The sequence below is a fragment of the Amblyomma mixtum genome, chromosome 3 (genome assembly GCF_055824585.1).
Source record: "Amblyomma mixtum isolate Tamu chromosome 3, ASM5582458v1, whole genome shotgun sequence".
Classification (NCBI taxonomy): Eukaryota; Metazoa; Arthropoda; class Arachnida; order Ixodida; family Ixodidae; genus Amblyomma; species Amblyomma mixtum.
This window is the reverse complement of record NC_143014.1, coordinates 150123059-150146601: the sequence shown is the minus strand read 5'-3', so window position 1 is coordinate 150146601 and position 23543 is coordinate 150123059. Positions and strand designations below refer to the sequence as shown.

At 47.7% G+C, this 23543-nt stretch overlaps 1 protein-coding gene across 1 annotated transcript in view; it reads right to left on the bottom strand.

The window, feature by feature from the left end:
- Window positions 1-1430: 1430 nt before the first annotated feature.
- CDase (neutral ceramidase) overlaps window positions 1431-23543 on the bottom strand; it is an 88742-nt gene continuing 66629 nt past the window's right edge. The window contains exons 6-18 of the mRNA XM_089581523.1: window positions 22576-22693; window positions 20482-20604; window positions 19745-19831; window positions 16208-16312; window positions 15453-15534; window positions 12342-12454; window positions 10990-11084; window positions 9183-9222; window positions 8159-8251; window positions 6334-6573; window positions 5910-5963; window positions 4197-4285; window positions 1431-3770 (exon numbers count right to left, since the gene is read on the bottom strand). Of these exons, the coding sequence (XP_089437649.1) occupies window positions 3590-3770; window positions 4197-4285; window positions 5910-5963; window positions 6334-6573; window positions 8159-8251; window positions 9183-9222; window positions 10990-11084; window positions 12342-12454; window positions 15453-15534; window positions 16208-16312; window positions 19745-19831; window positions 20482-20604; window positions 22576-22693 (1420 nt within the window). The 3' untranslated portion in view covers window positions 1431-3589. The remainder of the gene's footprint in view (window positions 3771-4196; window positions 4286-5909; window positions 5964-6333; window positions 6574-8158; window positions 8252-9182; window positions 9223-10989; window positions 11085-12341; window positions 12455-15452; window positions 15535-16207; window positions 16313-19744; window positions 19832-20481; window positions 20605-22575; window positions 22694-23543) is intronic.

Here is a 23543-nt window from a genome sequence, read left to right as displayed (position 1 = left end):
CACGAGGACCGGTGCTGATACTCTGTACCGACTTCGTCATTCTCGAACAATGCTGTGCTGTATGTAGAGGCTTAATCTGTTGCCAAAACAATGTTACAGACGGTAATGTTCCTGCAAACCTGCTGGCTAACGAATCCAAAAAAACTGCCGCGACAACGAGCCCTTTATGCCTTCAATATACCTTTTAGCAAATTAACTCTTATCTACACTATATTTTCTAGTTGCGAAGACACTGCACTTGCTAAACCAGGATCATTAAACTTTTGCGCCTTATTTACAGCAGTACCAAAGCACTGCACTCAGCTGAAAGACAACCTCACACAAAGTACCACGCCTTGATTATTAATGGATGGCGAAGCGAACGCCATTCACGCTGCTTCTGTTAGTGCAGTGACGACGAAAACAAACTCTTCGTATACTACAGACCTCAAAATAGGCCTCACTATGCCACTCGTGCCACGCGCTCATTGGTATTGGTCAACTGCCGGAACTTTATCTCCAATTCACATCTGCAGCGTGCAGCCGTTCACAACGGTGGTACCAGCAGTCGCCTAAATCTTGGGTGCCGTTTAATAAACCTCCTGTGTTCCTCTTCTACAGACAGCGGAACATGTTGAAACTAATATAAATGATGATGATGATGATGAATTTTAATGGCGCAAGGGCATCTGTGGCCGAAGAGCGCCATGGCACAAGGTGTTCTCTTCTACTCAAGGTGGGGTCAAAGACCCATTGCCCCAAGCAATTCACCCTAAAGAAGCCGACAACCAGGCATCGAAAAGCTTGTACCCATTTATCACCGGTGGGTGCCCAGCGGCACTGGGGATCGAACCCCGCACCTCCCGCATATGCGAGGTGGACGAAACGACTATAGATAAAATGTTGAAACTCGAATCTTATTTTAGGAATCTTGCTCGAAAAAATGTCACGTCTGAGCTAGCAGAAAAAAAAAGGAGCCGGACTAGTAACTAAAGAACTTAGTTTTACCATTGTTAAAAACTTGTAAAGTCCTCAGAACAAAACTCATCAGTCAAACAAACACAAAAGGGAGCGCATCAACACAAGCCGACTAAGATGTGCCCCTTCGATGCACCGTTTTTTTTTTCGCAGCGTTTCTACCTATGTTTTTGTTTTCGCGCAAGACTAGTGTTCTTGCAGGTACTTCCCAAGGCAGGCAGAGGCTGTTTTGCATAAGAAGTCTGCACGGCAGAAGAATAATTTGTTTGAAGATAAATAATATGTTAAATCTCGTCATCGGAGCAAAAAAAAATCTACCCTCAGCTCTGATCGCGTAATGAAGCGAAAACCAATAGCATGATCCAAGTGAAACGATACAATAGCAGCCTTAGCAACTGTGCTTGCCAAATTACGCCATAAATACCTTAAATTTATATTTTAGAATTTTTTCGACAGCATCTTTGACACTGGAGTGCAAAGAATCATAACAGCTTTATAAACAATGCTATAGGAACGTACACAGAAAAATGAGGTTTCATGATACAGAATAGGTATCCCAATTTCGCCACAAGTATTCAGCTAAGTCATGTGACAGCCACTGAGTAAACTGTATGACTTAAAATATTTAATTGTTCGACCTGAGGTTCTTTCTGCCATCAGTCTCAGAATATCGACCACTTTTCGCGAAACAAAGCTTTTGCAGCGGTTCCGTTTGCAATAAATAGGTGCTGAAAAATAAGCTGACACGGCTTAATTCTGCTCACTCAACAACACAATTGGCAAGGAAGGACCGCTCCCTATGGCACACTCAAGTGGCATGTGCGAATGCGTGTTCTCGATAGAATTCGAGCAAAAACAGGCTCAGTAACAAAAATTAAATTCTTTTAAACTTCACAGGAAAGCGCAATCAGCGTGGGCGTGTATGGTAAGGCTGGGCGGCGGGTTACTTCATGATAACCCCGATTCCTGAAACAAGACTACGGCCGATACCGGGAAAGTTGCAATTGGCCAAAATAGAGATTGGCCTTAGATTCGACACTGACGAAAGGCGCAATTGGGTGTTTTCATATAAAATGTTGTCAGAAAGGTAGGCAAACTTCAGCTCATAAAACTGAAGTCCGAAAGCTCGAGCCACCAGCTGACCAAACAATACAAGCAAGCAACCCTAGCCACATCGTTGTTCCCTGTGCAGTGCTCCCTTGTTCACTCTCCTCTTTCCGCCGCCCACACGCGCTTAGTTTTATTAGTCTGACTACTCCTTATCGCACAGTGCCTTCGGGGAAAGTGTACTCAGGCTGCGCATCCTAATACAAGCGTTGAACTGCCTCTGCAAAACGTGAACAATGGCAAAAATAAGAAAAAATATATATTTGGCAACATAAAATATAGATAATCTCGTTCCAGTCCTTGTGCTCATGACCAGATAACCAACAATCAAAGAGGGGCTCAGAAAAAAAAATAAATCACACTGAATTAGACCCGCTTTAAGGTCTTCGAAGCCTTCCGGTCGCGGCAACCAAAACCAGCGGGTCAACAGTCTCGTGGTGGCTCAGAGGCGGGGGCCGTCCGTAAGAGACAGTGATATACCCTGAATCCTATGAAACAATCGGAGCTTGTCAAGCGTGGCTGGCAAGCGCCCGTGCGCCAGTCGACGGGCCAGCACTTCTCGTCCCACGGCCACCGCTCTTTGCGGAGCGGGAAGCCTAGCGATGGAACGCGCGTGTTCGGAAGCGGAGAAATCAAGCCTCACGTCGTCTCGCTCCGTCCACTGATGACGCTTGGAAGACAATGCGCGAAGCGTGTCTTGGATGTTGGAAGCCACGCGGTGGCGGTTTCCCAAATGAAACGGCAGTTTGCGATCACGGTGGCTGAACAAGTGAAGCGGGTGCTTCATTAAAGCAGAAAACACTTGGTGTCGCTCTGCGGGCGAGGCAAGTCGGTGGCGAGCGCCGAGGAGAATTGGAGGATGTGCGTAGAAGCCGTTCGACACGCGCCAAGGCCTAGAAGCAGGCACTTCTTCCGGGGTAGAATAGTACAGGCGCCCGGCGACACTCGGCGCACGCCCTTGCCCAAGGCCATCATTGGCGTAGCCTTTTCCATGGTGGGCAGACGAGGCAACAGCAAGGTCATTTTTCTTGTGCGATGAATGATGAACGTGGTCGAAAGACGATGACGGCAGCCCACCGTTGCTGTCAGGCTTTGAGCTTTGGTGCGTGTGGCTGGCGGCGTCAGAAGTGTCACGATGAGCAGCATTATCGGTGTCCGGCAGCTTTTCGCGCTTGGCAGAGTCGAGTTGCGTGTCTTTCGTGCTTTCAGATGAGGACTTCATCAGTGCATGATCCCCCGACAGCGAGTGAGTGTGGCTCGCATCAACGGCCACTGGAGGCTTCCGTCTGTGATTCGATGTTGACGAACTAGGACCGTCGAGGTCAAAGGACGTCAAGTAACGTTGGCAGCATTTGGAAGTCATTAGACGCGCTGATGCGCGCTCTGCAGGCATTGAGCAGAAAGAGTTGCGCAGGGACCGGTGCAGTCGGCGTCGTCGCGCATCCGTTGAGCAACTTTGTGAACAAGGCGCGACTTCACGGCGACTGCCTGCGCAACTGTTTTTCCGCTTCTTCCTGGCCGCGTGCTAGGGGTTCACTTTGAAACGACTACTGCTGCCCTCATAGGGGGTCACCACCTGCAGAATGTTCTTGCTATGACCGAAGTGCCGGATTCTGTAGATACCCGGCGCTATGTCCAGCGGAATCTCCCACATAACGGTCGCTTCGCTGTGGCCCAGGATGGCTGACGTGCGGCGCCAGTAGAACCTGCGTTTCAGGGAACATGTTGTGAAGGATTTTGCAGGCATAAATATAAACGTGTGTTTTTCATGCAGAATATTTATGTTAAATGTTTCTGTCAGCACTAGTTTGTCTTCGCAGAGCCATAAAATGATGCCGAAAAAAATGAGGTTAAGATGGAAAGAATAAATACGGTGCACAGAAATTTGTTATACATAGAAGGAAACAAAAAAAAAACAGCCAGCTAAGTGACTTTTAAGAGAACTAACTGGTCGCTGGTCTCTCAGAAACTTTAAGTGTACTGAAACAGTGTTATATTCCACACACGCATTGTAAGTATGCAGCAAACAGTGCTGCAGGCAGCTTTGCTAGCAGTTTTAAGCCCATAAAATAATGTATCTTAATTTTCACACTTGCTATATGCATCTGGAAACGAAACTCATAATATTGTACCTCGTTTCCCAGTTTCCGTCCGTGGCTACGACGGTCCAGGATTCCCCATCGTCTTTCAGCCTTTCTACAGTCAGGTACGTGCTCTCCAGCTGGAAAAGTAGGCATATTGTGTTAATGCTTGTGCCTTGAACATTGCAAAGCGCCGAACAGATTGTGACAGTCGAAGCGAGTTTTTATAGTGCAGCGGCCGCGAAGACTGTAATAAGACACTGAACACGTAGCTTTATAAGGTATAACACATCGAACAACAACAACATCGGACTACAAGCTACAAGCTCATAAAGATAAAAACAGTGAATGTAGCCGCTAGAAGGTGAAGACTCTAATGTTCACAATTCGCCAAGCAAACACAGAGTATGTGTGTATTATAGTGTAGGAAAATGTTTCCGACGGTAGCCGTCCAAGTGAGAGCAAATTATAATAATGTTAATACCCGTGCTACACAGTCACGTCGACACGATCTTTGAGCCAAATGATTCGGACTCAACGTTGTTCCGCGGCACTTCACGACCATTTCCAAACGTAATCGAAAGCTTCGGCACTAACTCGCCACCTTGTAGTGACGCTGCTGTCGTCAAGTTTTGTTTTGATAACTTTAGAAAAACCTTTGAAACATAAAGATGGATCCTGCAAAAAATGCTGTTATCAATAAGAAAAATGTCATAAACATTTCTTTAGATTTATTATTGAAGGTCCTGTAAACTATGCACCAGCTTTGTTTTGTTTTTCTTCTGTCTGTCAATGTTGGTTTTCCGTCGTTTCGCGTTTTCGCCTGCTGTCCGTTTGCTTGTTTTGTGTGCTTCTCTTAGCTGCTATTTTACGATTATAAATGACGCTGGAATAGGCACCGCCGATGCAGGCTTGCAGTTTGCTTCCAGCACGGCTGCAGTTGGACTTTGAAGCGGGGCACCGAAAACCAAAACCAACGGTACCGACGGTAGAATGACAGAGCCGCCATGTTCCGCAGCCAGATTGGATATAGTAAACAAATACAAAAAAAAAATTACAAGTAGCGCGCGATAAATTTTTTTGTAACTTAACGCCAATATTTAGTCGCAAACTCTCGGTTTTCCAAACGGCGCCGCCAGGGAGCTGCGTACGAGCGTAGGCGCGCTTGAGTTTCAAATGCATCTTCAAATGTCTTCGCGGCGCTTTGTCCACTTGGATGACCTTTCAACCGAACGCCTTTGGAAAACCTCGCCTATCTGCACAAGGCCGACAGCTGAGTCGAATGGCACTCGGTCAGAAGGGTGTAAAATCTGCTCTGTAAGCCCAGCTGTGCAGTAATTGAAAAATGGTGGTTTCTCGCTTCTCAAGAGATGGTTATGCGCAAGTGCGGTATGCACTGGGCAGTCGATAGGGAAGAATAGCTTTTTTCCACGTCCATGCTGTCCACATCAGAAGTTTATAGGACAGAGAAAAATATTTCTCTGTACGCGGCGCGTATAGGACATTAGCAGAGGTTCTATGCCTACCATTCTCATTCTTACATGTATTGAGACCATGAATTTGTGTACATTGCTTATCTGCTGTGTGACTCACTCTGTGTTGAGAGACCTCAGCGTCTAATTTATTTCCAGCAACGTCAACGTGGCAAAAGTTAAAGATATGGTCATTAATTACATTTTTTCATGGCTATTTATGCACAAAGCAGGGTCCTGATGTCCAGTTTGGCAGCTGCAAGGTTGGGAAGTACAACTAATCAGTTCTTACCATGAGATTGTTTCTTGGATGGCCAGACACAAATGTCACGAAGACTCGTTCTCCCTGAAAAAAAAAAAGTGCAAAGTTGGCGTTACTTATGCAGACACGAAACTAACAGTGTGCTGTTCCAAGAGCGTGTAACTGTTCCTGATTGTTCACCTTATTAGGTTTTCTCACACTTCCACAAAGATGCACGCTAGCTAAAGAAAGAGTGGTGTTGCTCATCGCCATTGTGAGGTAAGTGCAGCTCACGCTAACGCCTTCAGTTAAAACGCGGCCGCCATTAAGTTAACGAAGCATCTCCATATTAGGGTTACTCTGAGGCAACACTGTGCTGGCCAGTGCGAAACTCGCATGGAGCAGATGACTTTGTTCCCACTCATCGGCGTAAAGAGGGCGCGACAAAATACGATACGATAGTGTGACGACGTACCCTGGTGTACTCTGGCTTGGCGTCGGAGAGCACCTGGCCGAACACTTTTCCCAGTGGGGCGCCGTCGAAGACGACTCCCGTCTTGAATGAGATCTGTTTCGACAGCAGGTTAGGCAGGGGAGGCCCAGCCGGTAGGGTGACGTTGGACATTAGGCTCATAGCAAGGCCTTCGAACTGCTTCTGGTAAGCCAGCAGGGTGTGCGGCCCGTACAACGTGGACGCCCCTTCGTATCGTTGCACCTGGAAGACGCATGTCCGCTATAGTCAGAGACGGCAGCCATTCCATGCGCATCACCAACAGCACGTGAAATAATAAAAAAAAACGCGGACTTCCATTGCTGTGCTTCAACACGCGATGACATTAGCTGTAAGAACGCGTATACCAGTAACGACCGGCTTGTACCTTGAGGTCACGTTTGGAAATCGGCGTCCATTCTCCTGTCCCGAGGGGCGTTAATGCGCCTTAGCAAGCGAAACAATTCCGCCTACTTTTTCCTCACACTTGCCGCTGCCAACACGGTTCGAGAACAAGCGTGACCACCACACCAGCCAATGTAGAATAAATTACTTGCTGTTTTATGGTTATTGAGAGAGCTGTAAACAGGCACTAATGAAAATTTCCAATATTTCAACAGAGTTTGCAAGACCCCGGGGCACTGGCCTCCGACATCAGCCGACTACCATTATTCGTTACCTGATGCTTGCATACATTAGAAAAAGCAGATATACGTGTCCAAAATTCTCGGACAAAAATTCTGAAATTTGCAAAAAGATACTGTTTGGAAATAGTGAAGGTAATGGTCCATTATTCTATATGTTTTAAAGTGTTTCCATCGATCGCATCGAACAGTTAAGGATGCCATAGAAAATCAATGGCGAACGCTTTTGACGATAGCGAAGACGTTAATAGGAAAAAAAAAATTCAACGCTGTCGTCGGGTGATCTGCGGATGCATTGATTGTTATAGTGAAATCTTACATTATATGAAAAAATTGCGTTCATCTGCGGTTCCCCACTCAAAAATGCTTTTGTCCAGAATTTTTGGGTATGAACTGAAAAAAGCAAAGCTTTATCTCATCAATTCTCACACGACTGCGGTGGAAACAAAGAAGCCTTTTGCAAGGCAGGTATCCGCGGACTACCCGTGACTACGCGCTTTAAGAGAACGAAATATGCTAGACCACAAGTTTTAGAGAAAGCCGTCATTGTGAAAATTCACTGATGAATCATGAACTTGCTGAATTCACCATATAAAAAAAAAGAGATAGGATCAACGCATACTGTAAAATTATATTAAAAAACAAAGCTGCTCGTCGCCAAGTTGTTGCAGCTTAGTTCTGTAGATAGAATTTTAGTTGCAAAAAGTTTTGTAGTCAGGATGTTCGCAGAAATAAACTTAGCAACAAAATGCCTAACTGGCTGCACTTCATACGTCACCCGAAATGCAAGTTTGATAATTTGCTTATTACTCCAACAACTGAAGCGGCGCATGGTATGTCAGTCTTCATTTGCAGCTACTTTGTTTCACGGCCGAGTGCACTCAAAATGGCATGGACAAGCTTGTGCCACGCAGATTCCTATTTCGTGCCCTATATACCACACACGCAGTCGTTCAGTTTTCGCGGAATATTCTTATTTACTCGCTTGTAATTCGTGCTTCGCGTTGGCACCACCAAGCATTATGCTGCTTAAATTCTTCCCTATTTATTTTAATTTTTTTTTTGCAGAATCAGCGTTCGTAGCCAGTCAGTCCACGCATTGCCTCTATTACTGGTGTCGCATCCTTTCGCAAGTGCTGCACGAGTTTGCGCTGCTACAAACGTACCTGGTACTCCTCATACGTGGCCACGTAATGCGTGTAAGTGTTGGAGAGGCCGGCCAGGACGACCATGGAATCGGGATATCTCGACCTCACCACCTGCAAAGGCGTGCAAAACTTAGCCAAGCACTGGCAACAGATGCAGACAATAAGAGAGTGAACGGAGTTATGAAGGGAGCACAGGCTTTCTGCACTCCAAAATGGCTTTGGGCAAAACTTCTACTCGTCAAGTGCCTTTGCCTGCGTGTGTTTTAGAAGAAAAAGAACAGCGAAAATAATACACAGACGGCTTTTGCAGTGCTTGACGAGTTCCACTGACGCAGATGCTTCGCCGCGGTGCTCAGTCATTTTCTTCGCATTTATATTTATTTATTTATACAAATACCTCACAGGTTCCACACTTGGAACATTGTGTGAGGGGAGGGGTTACAATATTTAGCAGACAAAAGATGTACAAAGTGGAAAAGCATAAAAGTAAACAATATTAAATGCATTGGACTGCAAACAATTATTAAAACGTACTTGAAAGAAAACCGTATTATAATGACACAGAAGAAAAAACAGCAAACGAATAGCGGCACTGCATGGATTTAACTACAGATATGAGCACAATTTATGTACTATATCATGGATGCATAAAGGTGGTCAATTCGTTTTTGAACATAGTGGGTCACGTATGGTAGCAATGCAATCCGGAAGACCATTCCAACACTTGATGGAACAGCTCGTATACGACGCGCCCTGTCCCAGCAACGCATCCTGTCGATTCTTAAAGAACTTTCACGGTCCCTTTCGCACTGATAGGCCGTAATCCATTCCTTCTGGAGGTCACACACTCCTACAAACTACCCGTAATTTGCAAAGTTGAGCCATAGCTTCGCTGTGCGGGCGTTTACAAAATATGTGTAATGCCAAATTGGGCTATGCTCTCCTGCGTTTGACATCATTCCGGGAAGCGGGACAAAACTTCCGCCTCTGACACAACGGGAAACAGTTTACAACCAGTATAGCGCATACTAAGACGACTCACCCTTTCCACTGTGGCCCGAAGCCGTCTTCCAGACATGGTGCTGTCAATCAGAAACATGAAATGCGCATTAGAAACGACAGTCAAAGCAACTGGTACAATCAATTTGTCAGGTCACATTTCATTTGCATTAATCTCTTCTTAAATATATCCCCCTTAGACTTTTGTATAGGGATTAATTTCAACAGTTGAGGAAACGAAGTATAGCGACGCATTCCGCGTTTTCACATCACGGCTATGGCGGTAGTAACAGAGTACATTAGGCCTCGCCATACTGTATGGACGGGAAACGTCAAGAGTGGTATTGAAGCACTCTTGCACCGAGGGAACAATGCAGCACATCACAAGCACGAAACTCACAACATCCCGGCGTCTGGTATCTTTCGCCTACATGCTAAACGAGCGCAACTTAGAGACCAGAGACCTGTGAGCCACGACCCACGCATTCAAAACCTGATCACGCTGGTGACATTCACCGGCACACTTCTCTTTCGCACTCATAACATCCCATCCCGTTTCGCTCCGGCCGCGTGTGCTGACAGCGCATACTGTCAGCACACTCGATCGTATTTACAAAGAAACTACGGTCCAAACTGGGGTCGTATTTGCAAAGACTCTCGACTCTGGCACGTGAACTGAGTTTATGATCGCCCGGCGCCTTGGATATTGCCAGAGCAAGGTGCCGATGAACATAATCTGCCTTCTTCACACGGCTGCTATCTGCGCATGCGCGCCTCTCCTCTTCTGTCCTATACCGAGCTACATTGGCTAAAATCAAATCGCCAGCTTGTACCGCGCACGCGCAGTTCATACTGGTGGCAGATCCAAGCCCACGCCTGGCACTTCGCAGGCGCAGTTGGCGCCTCGAAAAGAGTTGGATCGACCTCGCGGGTGTCTATGTTTTCGACCAGTTTTCTCTGAGCAATACGAATTTTCGCACCCTTTCCAGAGGGTGCCACAACTTGCGAAAAAGGCGGGATGAGATCGATACTGTGAACCCTATTCTGTAACCAAAAGGCACCGGCTTCAAAAGGCGTCACTGAGCTTCTCAAGCAAGGTAGAAACAAAGAGCTGTTCATGCACACGAAATTTCTGTCTCATGACACTGCATAGTCAATTCTAAACGGTTCATCGCGTCGCACGAAATCGGAGACTAGGGCAAAGCTTTCTTGGTAAAACACGTCTAGAGGACCGTGGGCTATCCATCCGACGTCTCCAGAGTCATAATTCTTTTCCGTATCACAAACTTTAGCACCAATCTTAATGAGCTGGCGTTGAGATTTCCGTAGAAATTGAAGTTGCGCAGTGCTTGTCTATTCCACGTTTCTTGGCGGTACCTTTCGCGAAAGCGGCGCTTGCTGGAGACGTTTTGTTGAATTTAGATGAACTGATTTAAAGCAAATAGCCGAATCGGGAACGTGTTCGGTAATCATTTTGCAGGAACAGCGAAAATAGTCATAGTCACAAAGCTTTCATACGTAGCCGCAGTTCGCGATTGGCCTGACCATTAACTATAGTAACTTCGCCTATGATGGTTGGCCAAAGCAAAGGCAGTGGCCAGCCACAATTTAGTACTGCACGAGATGACGTAGCAGCAGCTTTTTAATCCTGGGCCCTGATTTACAAATAGTCTGAACGTTCAAGAAGTCCGTATTGCCGTTATGTCTTGAATGAAATGTGAAGTCAGTAACTGAATGAGCGACCCAATCATTTATTGCAAAAATCAATCGACTAGCGCCTCGCTGCTGCCCGGACACTCAATTGAGTTGTAATTAGTTACATCTTCATCTTGCATATAATGCATACTCACGTGAATTCTCCAGGGGCAGCAATAATATACAGCTGGCCAATTCTTAGAATTTGAGTGGGAATGATGCTAGCAACCCAGGGATATGGAAAGTTCATCTGAAAGTGAACGAAACAAAATGTGGTAGCTATAATGGCCGAAATATGAGTCAAAAATTGAACTTCAAAGAAACTCCCCATTAACGTGGTTAATCGCGGAAGAACATCACCGGGCCCGCGAAGGCAATGCTAGGAGGGAGTAGAGGGCGTCTGCCTAGAAGTGATATCGGACTTGAGGTGTCATGATAAAGGTAACCCTCTCTCTTCCCCTACAGGCACTGCTGGTGAATGAACATGTAGACGTACGCGGGAGGTTCAAGAGTATTGTTGGAATGACAGCAGACCTTCGTAAACAATGGCGGTGAAATTGTGTGAAAACGCTATTGCCAACTGCTACGAGATATTATGACCCGTGTTCCACTAAAACAGTGCCCCCGTTGTGGAAGCCGGGGCTGGCGTCAGCACATCAGAGGTCGCATTCTCTTGCCTGTTCGGAATGCGAGAACGGTTCGTGAGTGACCAGCGCCTTGCCAAAGGGCTGTGGCATTCTCGAGTCGTTCTCATGTGCAAATAGATGAGCTTGAGTTCGGTCCGTACTTTATGACGATTGTTTCGACGATTTGTTCTGTGCGATGTCAGTGCACGTTAAAGAACCCCAGGTGGTCGAAATTTCCGGAGCCCTCCACTACGGCGTCTCTCATAGCCTTAGTCGCTTTGGGACGTTAAACCCCATAAACTAACTAACTAACTAACTGATTTGTTCTGCGGCCTCCCTGCCATTGGTCAGAGTAAGCAGCCCGTCTTTGATACCGCGGCCAGCGAATAACATTGCTCTCCTGATATCTGCCTCAACGCCCCAGCAGCTGCCAATGGCGCGGAGATCAATCGGAAGGAGAACTGTCGCAAAATGCAGGCCTTGGTTAGCTGACGCCTGCTGCAGCCTCCACGATGCTGCACATGTTTAGTGACACAGACTGGAGGAGTAAGAATGGAAGCACTAACACTCTGACCGCTTCAATGCCGAAAGAATGAAGCGATAGATTTCCTAGAATAAATGCGCATCAACGCCAAAATGGACATGTTTTCTGTTCCTTGCTACTACAGGTAGTTAGTCTTTGCACGCGCATATTGGTATCCCCTGGCTGAAACTAGGAGGCCAGAAATTCTGGTGTTAGTGACGTTGAAACAGCTGTTCAAACGTGACTGCGACGTGTGCACACAAAAAGTGTTTCCATCAGGGAATAGAGAAAGATCCCACAGTAGTGAATTAACTTCCTTTTCCTCGGCTTTACTGAAACGAACAGCTCAGGCACTCACCTCTCCGACAGGAAGCAGGATGGGCTTCGGGTGGTGGCATTTGATGGCCTCTTTAGATGGCGCCGCAATGAAATCCCGAACGAAATTCCAGAACGGCGTGGATTCTGTCGTCGCTGCATAGACAGGAGCAAATGCATTAGTGAGAAGCCCTTTTTCGTTCGTAGAGGTATACTCCTAGCCAACAGCCCTTGCCCGCCTGTTTTGCTCAATGAAGCTATTGCAACCACGTGACACGCTGTGGCGGTAGCACTCTGTCGTCAAGAAAGTCCACTCGCACAGTGAAGCTGGACGTTTGGCACTCCAAAAAAGAAAGCCTATTGTGAACAAGTCAGAACAATATCCACGGATCGATTCGACTCACCTTAAGCAGTTACCCAAGTCAAACGAACATTTACCTGAACGAAATGTGAGCTGAAATTATCCGCACTTTTTTAGTCAGAGGGGAGCTACATTTTATAGCCGTATGCATTATAGAAATTTAGCACCCACACAAACGCCTCAGACCACTCGGTTATCTAAAGTCCATTCATGATTTCCTGTAGAATATCTGTTATCATCCGTACCGTCAGCCGAGGTGAGTCCGTTGTAGGACAAAGTCCTCGCTATATCACTCCCCCTCGTACCAGTTTTGGGAGGCCGCACCATCCGATCGCATTTCCCAAAGGTTCTCATCCGACTCTGTGACGCGCCGACTATGGTTACGTTACCTTGGTATCCATTCCGTCACACTAATGTTCAAATCAGACGCATTGCAATAGTGAACAGAAAAACAGCCCGGTCTCCCGAATTTCGGCGCCTTGAATAAACTCAGCTGCCATCCGTCAACACCCAGCGCATCTGGCACAAAAACTTCGGTGTATCGCTTTAAAAAAGAAAAAAAAAGAAAAACTGAAGGGGACACTTAAGCTCAGCCTTTAATGACGAGGTAGCATTAATGGTTTAATCCCATAAGTTAGTCATTCTCTAATTAACATTCATAGATCCCTGGGAGTCCTCACGCCACTCCTAGCGCAGTGGTGCATTGGTTAAGCGATGCGTCACTGCCCTGCGATGGCAGGTGATGCCACCAATGAGGCTTGTGCGACCCAAGTTGCTCTTCCCGAGCAACCTCTCGAAACCAATGATTAATTTAATTGCCACCTGCCACGGTGGTCTGTTTGCTCGCAATCCGGTGGGCAGGTTGTGATGACGCCACACGGTCACGTGACGGTGGCCCACCTAGGTTGCCGGAGCTCCGGCCGCTCCGGCTGCGAATCTTCAAACGGACGCCGACGCCGGACATTTTTTTTTCCGACATGAGGGAACTAGCGCTCTTGAGTAAAAAAAAAATAAAGAAAAGCTCTGCACCAAAAATCAATATACGTGCCGCCCAGTACCGCCATGCGCCTCCTGCTCCGTTTGGACTGTAATGCAGGTTATCAAAGCCTGGCTTATAGGGCGAGACCAGTCGACACATCGGACGCACGTGCCACGGTTGAGCAGAGCAGCCCGAAATGTTGTGGCGTACTGCTGCAGATTCGTTTCGTCCGCCCACCAGGATGCGTGTATCGGCTCAGCTGTTAGTGCTCGACGACCCCGTGATAAGGGAGGAGGTTATAACAGGCCGGCCACGAACAGGGAAAACGGTTCGGAGAGTTTGGGTGCAAACCCTTCTCTACGCGACGTTATCTCGCTTTCCGCCGCCGTTCGTCCACGGAAGCAGGAAATGGTTGAACTGTTGCGCGCTTCCGGAGTCCAACGAGTATTCCCGCCAATGCGTCCGGTGTTCGCATCGGAAAGGGAAAGTGAGGAAAGCTTAGAGCGACTACGGCTGCTGACAGTTCACTAGAGTTCGAATGCATGCTGCTGTACTCGTAGGCTCTTTGCTGCGATTCCTCCTCTGGCTCAAGATAGATAGCTTCTCACCCGTACTGCGCCCTTATAAGTGTTAGATTTGCGGAAGAGGAAGGTTAAGTGCGATTAGTTTTTCTAGCAGTGTCCTCCAAAGCGGACTTCCGTATCATGCGTAAACTGGTCGACACTAGCAATCGCGTGCAGCCGCAGTTGTTTGATGGCACATGTTTGTACGACCGATGCCGAATGAGGTTTGCCTGCAGCGTATTTTTGTTTGAACAAAGGAAACGATAAGTCGATGCAAGATGTAAGGGAATTGTAACGTCTCACTCATTGGCGGAACTAAGATGAAAAAGCATGAACAATCAGAATTGAAAGAAGAGGAAAGGACAACACGCTGGGGTCAAAGGCCACGGTTTCCGAGTAGTGCAGCGTTTTAATAAATCATGAACGACAGTCACAAGCCACCGACGCGGGCTGCAGCGGCCACCACGGACTCCGCTCACTGGGCGGCGACCTCGGGTGCAGGCCAGCAGCAACATATCACTTAACGATTGAGAGAAACTGTTATGCGTGCACTGTGCGTGCAACCGAAGCTCCTCCTGCGCCAGAAACAGCGCGTAAGCAAAGGAAACACGCAGGAGAGTTGCACGAATGCCGCTCGACCGCCGAATGCCCTATCAGGCAGCGCAGGTAAGTAAAACGGCTAGACGGGAATAAACGCCGATGCGGCTGCGGGGCGGATGCAATTGGGTCACCCGTAGGAGAGCCCTTAGAGAGGATAAACCGGCTTACGGGTCCTAATACAATGCTCGTAATACCAGGTCAGCAGTGCCAGTAGATGTCTTCTCCACGGAATGTGTGGCTCCAGTCATCCGTAAGCCAACTAGTTTTTATTCTTGCATTTAGGTCATGCGCGAGCCACCTCCGCAATGATGAGTGGTTCCGATTTCGTAAAAATACATGTGGCGTTAAATTTAGTCAACTTGCTTCGTCAGAATTATCAGTTCGCATGTTTAATGACTGCACGCCGAGGAAGGGAATACCAATCTTGGAAAACTGCGATTATCATACTATGAGAAATTCACAGTATGGTACGTACTTGTGTGCCTTGAGTGCCTCGGCGACGAGTCTCTCTTCTCCCTTAATCTTCTCTGAGGGTTACGTTGCCCCACTTTTGGAATTTAATCCCTGCCCATGCAACGAAACTCTTAGGTGATCACTGCAAGACCTGGATGAATTTTTTTTTAAAGATATTCCGGTCGAAATGACACTCACACTGCGTAAAGTCGAACTGGCCCGGTCCGTCAGTAGTGCCTGCAGCAAAGCTGTAGCCCAGCGCCGCTGTGCATGTGGTGATCTGGAAGGAAACGCGCCACGCTGTAAACACGGATACACCTATGTCGGAGTAAAAAAGGAATAAGCCGTCTTCTAGCGCGCTCCCTTTTATAAAAGTGAGGGACAGCTTATTCCCTTTTTACACCTTTTTGTTTAGAGAGTTGCTGGTGAATTATTTTATGCCTAGTGCGAGAATTTCGGTGAAAAATACCCCTGACTTAGGTAGCCGCGACCCTAAAGAAAATATAATCGCGGCTGAAAAGTCAAACCCTGTCATGCTCTCCTGCTAAAGCTTAACAGTTATAATGCATCATCAGGTACCTCTTTTAAACACTTCTTGACGCCGTGTTGGACAGATATATTCCGTATAGCTTATACGAAACTCTTTATTATGGCCCTGCCTGGCTACCCAGAGAAACGCAGTTCTCTCAGTCTCGCGCTGTTTGCGCACAGTTTTCGCGATGAGTCCAGAACACGAGATGGGAGAAACCGCGAGTAAATAAAATTGAAATAAAAGGAAGCAAAAACAAGCGAGCAGTATGACTCCGTTTCCTGCCGCGGCTTTCCTGGGCGTAGCCCAACCTCGAGCTCCTTTCATTGTTTCGTTCTGTCGGCCAGCCACACCTCGCCCGCGCAACGGGGCACGCGGGCAGAGCCGTTACTTAGGCAGCGCGCGGGGAAGCGGGAGCGCTTACCGGATCCGCTTCGTTGTCGCCGACCTCGTACTTCCCCATGTTCACCCTCTGGTAGGCGAACCTCACCGGGCCGGACAGCTTGCGCGAGGCCGAGTGAAACAGGTCCTGCGAATCGGGAAACGTCGCGCTGTCAGACGGCCGTCAATTTGGGCTCACTTGTCCGCCAGCGCTGCCGACAAAACCGGCGCGCGCTGACCGGCTCTCGCTCGGAGCGCGCCAGGAAGTGGCCGACGACCCGGCGCGCGCTCCTTGGCCGCTGTTCCTGCAGCGGCGGCTATCGCGAGGGGCCAAGGTATACGGGCCGCCCAGTTTCCTCGTACGAGACAGTACAGTATGTGCGCAGGCGAGCCGAGAGTTTGTCAACACCTTGGGACACAGCACTCTAACAGCACAGCAAAACTGACAGGTGGCCGAGCTGGCAACCGGTATCAGCAATGACAAAAAAGCGGCAAAGCCTTTTGCAGCCAGCCGTACGCGCGTTCTTTAGTATTTAGTGCTCTTGTTCCACTGTTCAAACGCGCCTGAGGTACCGCTGTAATGTCTGAGCGGCATTACTTCAATTTTTGGTACTAGCCAGCTGAGCAAGTATATGGTACATTTACAACTAAACTTGCCTAAGGAGGATGTTTGGACACGCTGGTGCATCTTGAATGCTGGATGTAGCGCACCACGGAAACGACGAAGGGGGAAAAGGTTTACAGGCCGTCCAGTTACTTCGTGTATACGGCAGTGCACTGTTTATTAGGGCAAGCAACGAATTTGTCAAAGCCTTAGGATACAGCACTTCAGCGAAACTGAGGGCTGGGCGGGTTGACAAGTGTATCAATAACTACGAAAAATACTGTGCTGTAAAAGCAGGGAACAAAAAGGAAAGGAGGCACGATATGTGCACTGTCTCGCACTCGCCGCGTTTCCTTGTTTGTTTGTGCCCTGTCTTTACAACGCTGTTTTTTTCTTCGTCATTATTCACTTGTAGAACACGTATATACATAAAAGGAGAATGTTAGCTTGCGTACTCCGGCTGTCTCGTACGAAGGTGTCGACGTATCCTATTTCCGCCCCTGCCACCACAGCTTGCAATTATCGAGCGGCGCTACTAGCGTTTAGGCACAGACTAAGCACAAATACACCTATACGGGAGTAAAAAAGAGAGTAAGCTGTACACTAGCGCCCTCCCTTTCATGAAAGAGAGTGCGTTAGAGGAAAGTTTACTGCCACACACATTCACCGGTATGATTAAATATCTAGAAGTAGAGCACTTATGTTACGCGGCCAGCTCAGTTTCATCATGCCACGCTATAGAAGTATTTCACACGATCTGCGCGCAGTGGTGTTGAGGCTCGCGATATGCTGTGCGGATCCACGGACTTGCCGATCGGCGATTTTTCGAGAGGAACGTGTGGGGGAGGCGCGGTTTTACTCGCGGTTCTTCGTGAAAAAATAACGATTACAGGGCTTCATAGGATGTTACTCGATACAGGGCGCAGGCGAAGCCCCTTTCCGCTCCTTAAATCGACGTGGACATTATTCTCAGTCGCAATTTTCTACCCAAGCCTATAAAAATCTCGAGCATGTCAACACGCAAAAAAAAAAGCCTTTGACATCGTCACTCATAGATACAAGCGGTGTTAGTGGCGGCTATATAGCCCCTCGTTTTTTTTTGCTTTTTTTTTGCGATATTTAGGCGCGATAGGAAGGCCTCTGAGTACAGGCTCACACATTAGGAGGTGGGTCCATTGCGAAACATTCATGTGACGTCAACGCCGTGCAATATATGCTCACGGTAGTCACAGTGCAAGAGTAAAAACATAAAGAAGTCGTACTTTCGCCTGAGAGTGTCGACGGAACTCAGTACAAGTTTTGCTAAAAATTCAAGGAGAGGGCTGAGTCGGTCTGGTTGGTTCATGTTGAATGGTACGGCAAAACAGCGCTGACGGACGGGACGGAAGAAGAGACAAACACATGCGCTGAACATACAACAGATGAGCGGAGGCAATAGGCGGAAAGGAAAGTGCCCGATGTACAAGAAATGAATTGCTTGAAATTAATTCCTTTCCGCCTATTGCCTCCGCTCATCTGTTGTATGTTCAGCGCATGTGTTTGTCTCTTCTTCCGTCCCGTCCGTCAGTGCTGTTTTGCCGTACCATTCAACATGAACCAACCAGCCCGACTCAGCCCTCTCCTTGAATTCATTTCTTGTACATCGGGCACTTTCCTTTCCGCCTATTGCCTCCGCTCATCTGTTGTATGTTGAGCGCATGTGTTTGTCTTTTCTTCCGTCCCGTCCGTCAGTGCTGTTTTGCCGTACCATTCAACATGAACCAACCAGCCCGACTCAGCCCTCTCCTTGAATTCATTTCTTGTACATCGGGCACTTTCCTTTCCACCTATTGCCTCCGCTCATCTGCTGTATGTTCAGAGCATGTGTTTGTCTCTTCTTCCGTCCCGTCCGTCAGCGCTGTTTTGCCGTACCATTCAACATGAACCAACCAGCCCGACTCAGCCCTCTCCTTGAATTCATTTCTTGTACATCAGGCACTTTCCCTTCCGCCTATTGCCTCCGCTCATCTGTTGTATGTTCAGCGCATGTGTTTGTCTCTTCTTCCGTCCCGTCCGTCAGCGCTGTTTTGCCGTACCATTCAACATGAACCAACCAGCCCGACTCAGCCCTCTCCTTGAATTCATTTCTTGTACATCGGACACTTTCCTTTCCGCCTATTGCCTCCGCTCATCTGTTGTATGTTCAGCGCATGTGTTTGTCTCTTCTTCCGTCCCGTCCGTCAGTGCTGTTTTGCCGTACCATTCAACATGAACCAACCAGCCCGACTCAGCCCTCTCCTTGAATTCATTTCTTGTACATCGGGCACTTTCCTTTCCGCCTATTGCCTCCGCTCATCTGTTGTATGTTCAGCGCATGTGTTTGTCTCTTCTTCCGTCCCGTCCGTCAGCGCTGTTTTGCCGTACCATTCAACATGAACCAACCAGCCCGACTCAGCCATCTCCTTGAATTCATTTCTTGCTAAAAATGCTGGCAATTAATTTAGTATTTGCAGCGCATGTCAATTGGAACAGAGTGTTTTAGTCATTAAGGAGCTTGGCCAAAAATTATGCGAACTTACACAAGGTTGTAGAGAAATGGAAGCGACAGGCTGCTGCATTCGATTTTGCGATGCCGGAGGCAAAAGCAAAGCTGGCAGCTCTACCATCACGCTAGAACGCTTTGTGCGACAAGAGAAGGGCGGGCCCTCGTTTTTTTTTTTCTCCAGAAAAACAGACAAAACTGATGTGACAAAGGAGTAAGTTTCAAAATGTTACTACAGCCCATCGAAAGGCAAAACTGTAAGCGCGCTCACACCTGTCTCGCAAAATTCGAGAACGTGCCAAAATAGCTCTATTAGAACAAGAAACTTTCCTGTCCCGCTTTTGCACTTAAGCTCGTTTTCTCTGCCTGATGGCAGCGCCATCTCCCGTACAGCGCATCGTGCTTGGAGATATGTGGGGAACATGCAAGACTGCGCGCTCGCCGCTGAAACTCACCAGTGCTTTCTGCAGCTGACGCTCGCCCAGAATTTTCGTGCTTTCGAACATGTCTTTGCCAGGACCAAATGCGATGCATTTCTCAGTCTAGGAGAGAGAAAAGAAGCAAGCATGAAATCACTGAAGTGCCAGTGCTGCGCCACGCTTGGGTCTAAGGCGCCATGGTCACCGCAGCAGAGGTGATTAAAGCTAAAGTCCTTTAGCTTTAATCTGAAAAAAAAAATCACAGGACAAATTTCAGCGTGTTTTTCCAAGTGAGAGCCTTTCTCTCGTCCTACTCGCAACCATGGTTCAAAAGTTCCCCTTGCGCCAGTAGATCACGGAGCGCTATTACATCACAAACGTGCCGCAGATGATTTTATCTGCTGCGACAAACGACATTTCCAAGTTTTACGGCACATGCCGAGCTGGAAGTTCTAAATGCGTCTTTATGTTCAAAGCTGCACCTAGGACAACGTACGGCTCCACAGAAACTGATTACCTGAGGTTCTTAAAGGTGCACAGAAATCACGGCACGCGGGCGATTTTATATTTCGCTCTCAATTCAAACGCGGTCGCCAAGGCCAGGCGTCGAGCCCGCGTAGTCGGCGGCAAGACGCCGCGTTTACTGAGCACCGCAGTGGGCTGGATTTTTGTTGTGACCATAGGAAACACTGCTGGGCTGTCCTGGAGCTCCGGATTGCAATGCGAACGGTGCTCTGCAGTCAGTCTGGCACGACAACGCTGTCGGCGCTTACCCGGCCGTTGCAGGTGGATTTCTGGAAGTCGCAAGGCAGGCCCGTGTCGATGCAGCGCGGCCCGTTCAGGTTGGGCGACACGTCTCCTTCGTTGGACTGGGCGAACGCGGCGACGAACGGACCCTGCAACCCGGCATTCGAGGCTTACACAAGACGCACGTGCACATTGTTTATGTTCAATTTTTTTCGCAACTCTCTTACGTTTCGGAAAACGAAAACTATGCTCCAGGTTGTTTTTTTCTCCCGAAACCGCCAAATGCTTGCTCATAGGAGGACACCTTAGGGTGAGTTCAAATGACGAAGAACAAGAAACGCGAAAAGCATAATAAAATACAGGTTAACGAACTGTGCTACAAAAAGGCATTGCAAAACGATAAACGCGTTATATGCTACCTTCTTCAAAGAAAGGTTATTTTGAGTGGCACTTACATACATAGCGACCGACACAATGTGTGCATGTGTGCGTTAATGTTTCGCGGGCCACGTTACTCATTGTACCATGAAAGCGTGCTTCGTTTGAGGATCACTGGGCGAGAGCGGATTCCTGCGGAACAGATGCGAGCGTTGTGCCTGAACCGTCCTTGATAGCGCATCGCCGTGCAAAGACCTATGCTGACGGCTCTTAAAGGCACTGATCGCTATCGCCACTAGTCGAACTATCCGAAACCAAAACGAGCGTTAGCCTCCCACACGGCTCCAAGTACATTGCGACCTTCTGATCACAGCGGCGTTTGTGGGCGACATCTGATGTACGGCAAGTGAATAATGATGCCGAATGAGTCCCTGTAGTGCTGCGCTTATAGGTGTTTTGGAGTTAAACAAGCGAGGATATTTTTCGACATAATACCGTCTTTAAGCTTCGTTGAACGAGTTTTCGTCTGCTCAGAGTGAACTGGCGGCAGTTTATAAATATCAAGCGTCCCAGACCCCTGCGCTCCCGCAAGGATGTTTAAAAAAAAAAAAAAACTACGCACATCCACCTTTCCTGGACATCACTTTTATTGCGAGGCAAGTGCGTGATATTGTAAGGTAATGTTATGAACATACTGATGGGAACGGTCTAGCCTCCCGATGCGTAGCAATATCTTGCTCATCTTGCTAAGTTTGTCCTTCGCTCGCACCCAGTCGATAAGACTGCCAAAAAAAAACATTTGGGGTGCGTTCTTGGGAATCAACAGCAGAAAACTACAAGCATCCCCATGGAGATCAGCAGATACACAGAATGTGAAGTTGAAATTTTACGATACTTCAAAAAATTACGTTCGTGAACAGCTTCCCGCTGAAAAAATGCGGTTGTCCACAATATCTGAGTGTGATGATTTACCTCCTTACTTGCGAATGGACACAGCGGCGAAAGCCAGGATAATTTGGTTATATATTACATTTGCTAAAAGCGTATTTTGTTTTGCGTCAGACACGGCACTTAGTGAGACCACATTTTCCAGACAACGCACAAACGCATGAGCTTCTCCTCTCCTCATAGACTCTCTCTCATCGCAACGCAAAGCGCGACCGAGCTCAAGTGGCCAAGCGCGCACTCGAGTTCGGTCACACCGAGTGCGACAGTTACGCGCCTTTCCTCTTCTTACAACCTCCTCTCCTCCTCGCAACGCGCAAAGCGCAACAGAACGAGTAGAGACGAAAAACTTCGTGCAGAAGCTACCGCGCCTTTCTTCCGCATTTCTTCTAGGGCTCCCCTGGAAGCCCACTGTATTCTATCGAGGCTTCAGACGATGACAACGACCGCCTTCTCCGCTCGAACTAGAGTTTCTGTAATTGATGCAGCCCCGGACTTGGTGTCTCTGAATAAATGTTTTACTCTCTCTATATATATATAACTGACTGCCGGCAGTAAAGAAACTTCCCGCAGCTCCATCTTCAACTCCGAATTCCTCAGATATAAATACATCTTTCGCTGTAGGGGGAAAGTTAACGAAGCCACAGAAGGACAAACGAACAAATTTCACGAAGAACGACAACTGGCTAAAATTGTTTGCAGCGTCCCTTTCACGGTTGCCGAGACGCCAAACTGACATTTCCCTCATGTGACGCTATGACAGGGAGTACTGACATCAGTGTTTCGCTACATCCCACCTTTCCGGGAAGATTATTGTTCATCTTCTCTTCAAACTTGAGCTCGGCGTATCCTTTGTTGTCGCCGCTGATGAGTAGGTTACTGTTGTTCATGCTGGTTGGGTGAACGGAGAACCAACTGAAAAGAGACAAGCGCACCTCTGCAGATCACTCGCGATCCTATTTAAATGTTTAAAGTAATGCTTACGCTGCTTACGTGTGGAAATGCTTACGTGTGGAAATGCGAAAGCATGTCATGGAAGCAAGGCGTAGAAGTTTGGTCGCCGTTTGTGAAGTGAGTTTATTTCAGGCGATCAGTATTTTTTTTTCTCGAAGTATGACACCACCAACACCCACACGCGTATGACACCACCCGGCACGCTGTGCGACGAACGGTTGCATCACAATATCGATAGGAATGTCACCACATGAATGGCGCCACATGGAGGTCTACCAGCGAGGAGTATATATAGACGAACGACATGTACACGACCGTCTCAACTGGCGCTGCTTGGTTTGCTGTCTGCGTCTTACGGCCGCTTGATGACGCCACCCTGTTTTTCTTGCCATCGCTGGAATTTCCTGTACCATCTGCTAGTATACACACTAACACACGCCGCCGGCTTTTCTCGTAATGGTACTGGTAGTGCTTTCGCATTAAAATAAGACGCATCTTGCGTTTGTCGTTCACATCTACCAGCTTTTACTGCCTTCGCACACTTGCTGACAGACGCTGTCCACAGCGTACGCTCATTACGCTCAGGCCAGCCATCACTTTTTGCCTTTTGTCAGTATTTAAAACGCTCTTAAAAAAAAAAAGCAAGCTTTTGCAGCTGAAGTAGCAGCAGCTGTTTGAAGCCGCATAAAAATGCTTCTAATTATAACAGCTTTACGCAGAAACTGTCAACTGTATGCATTGCAGAAACAGGGAGCATGTAAGAGCTTAGTTACAGCTACGCGTGTTCGGAGTCATGGTTACCATTTGCACA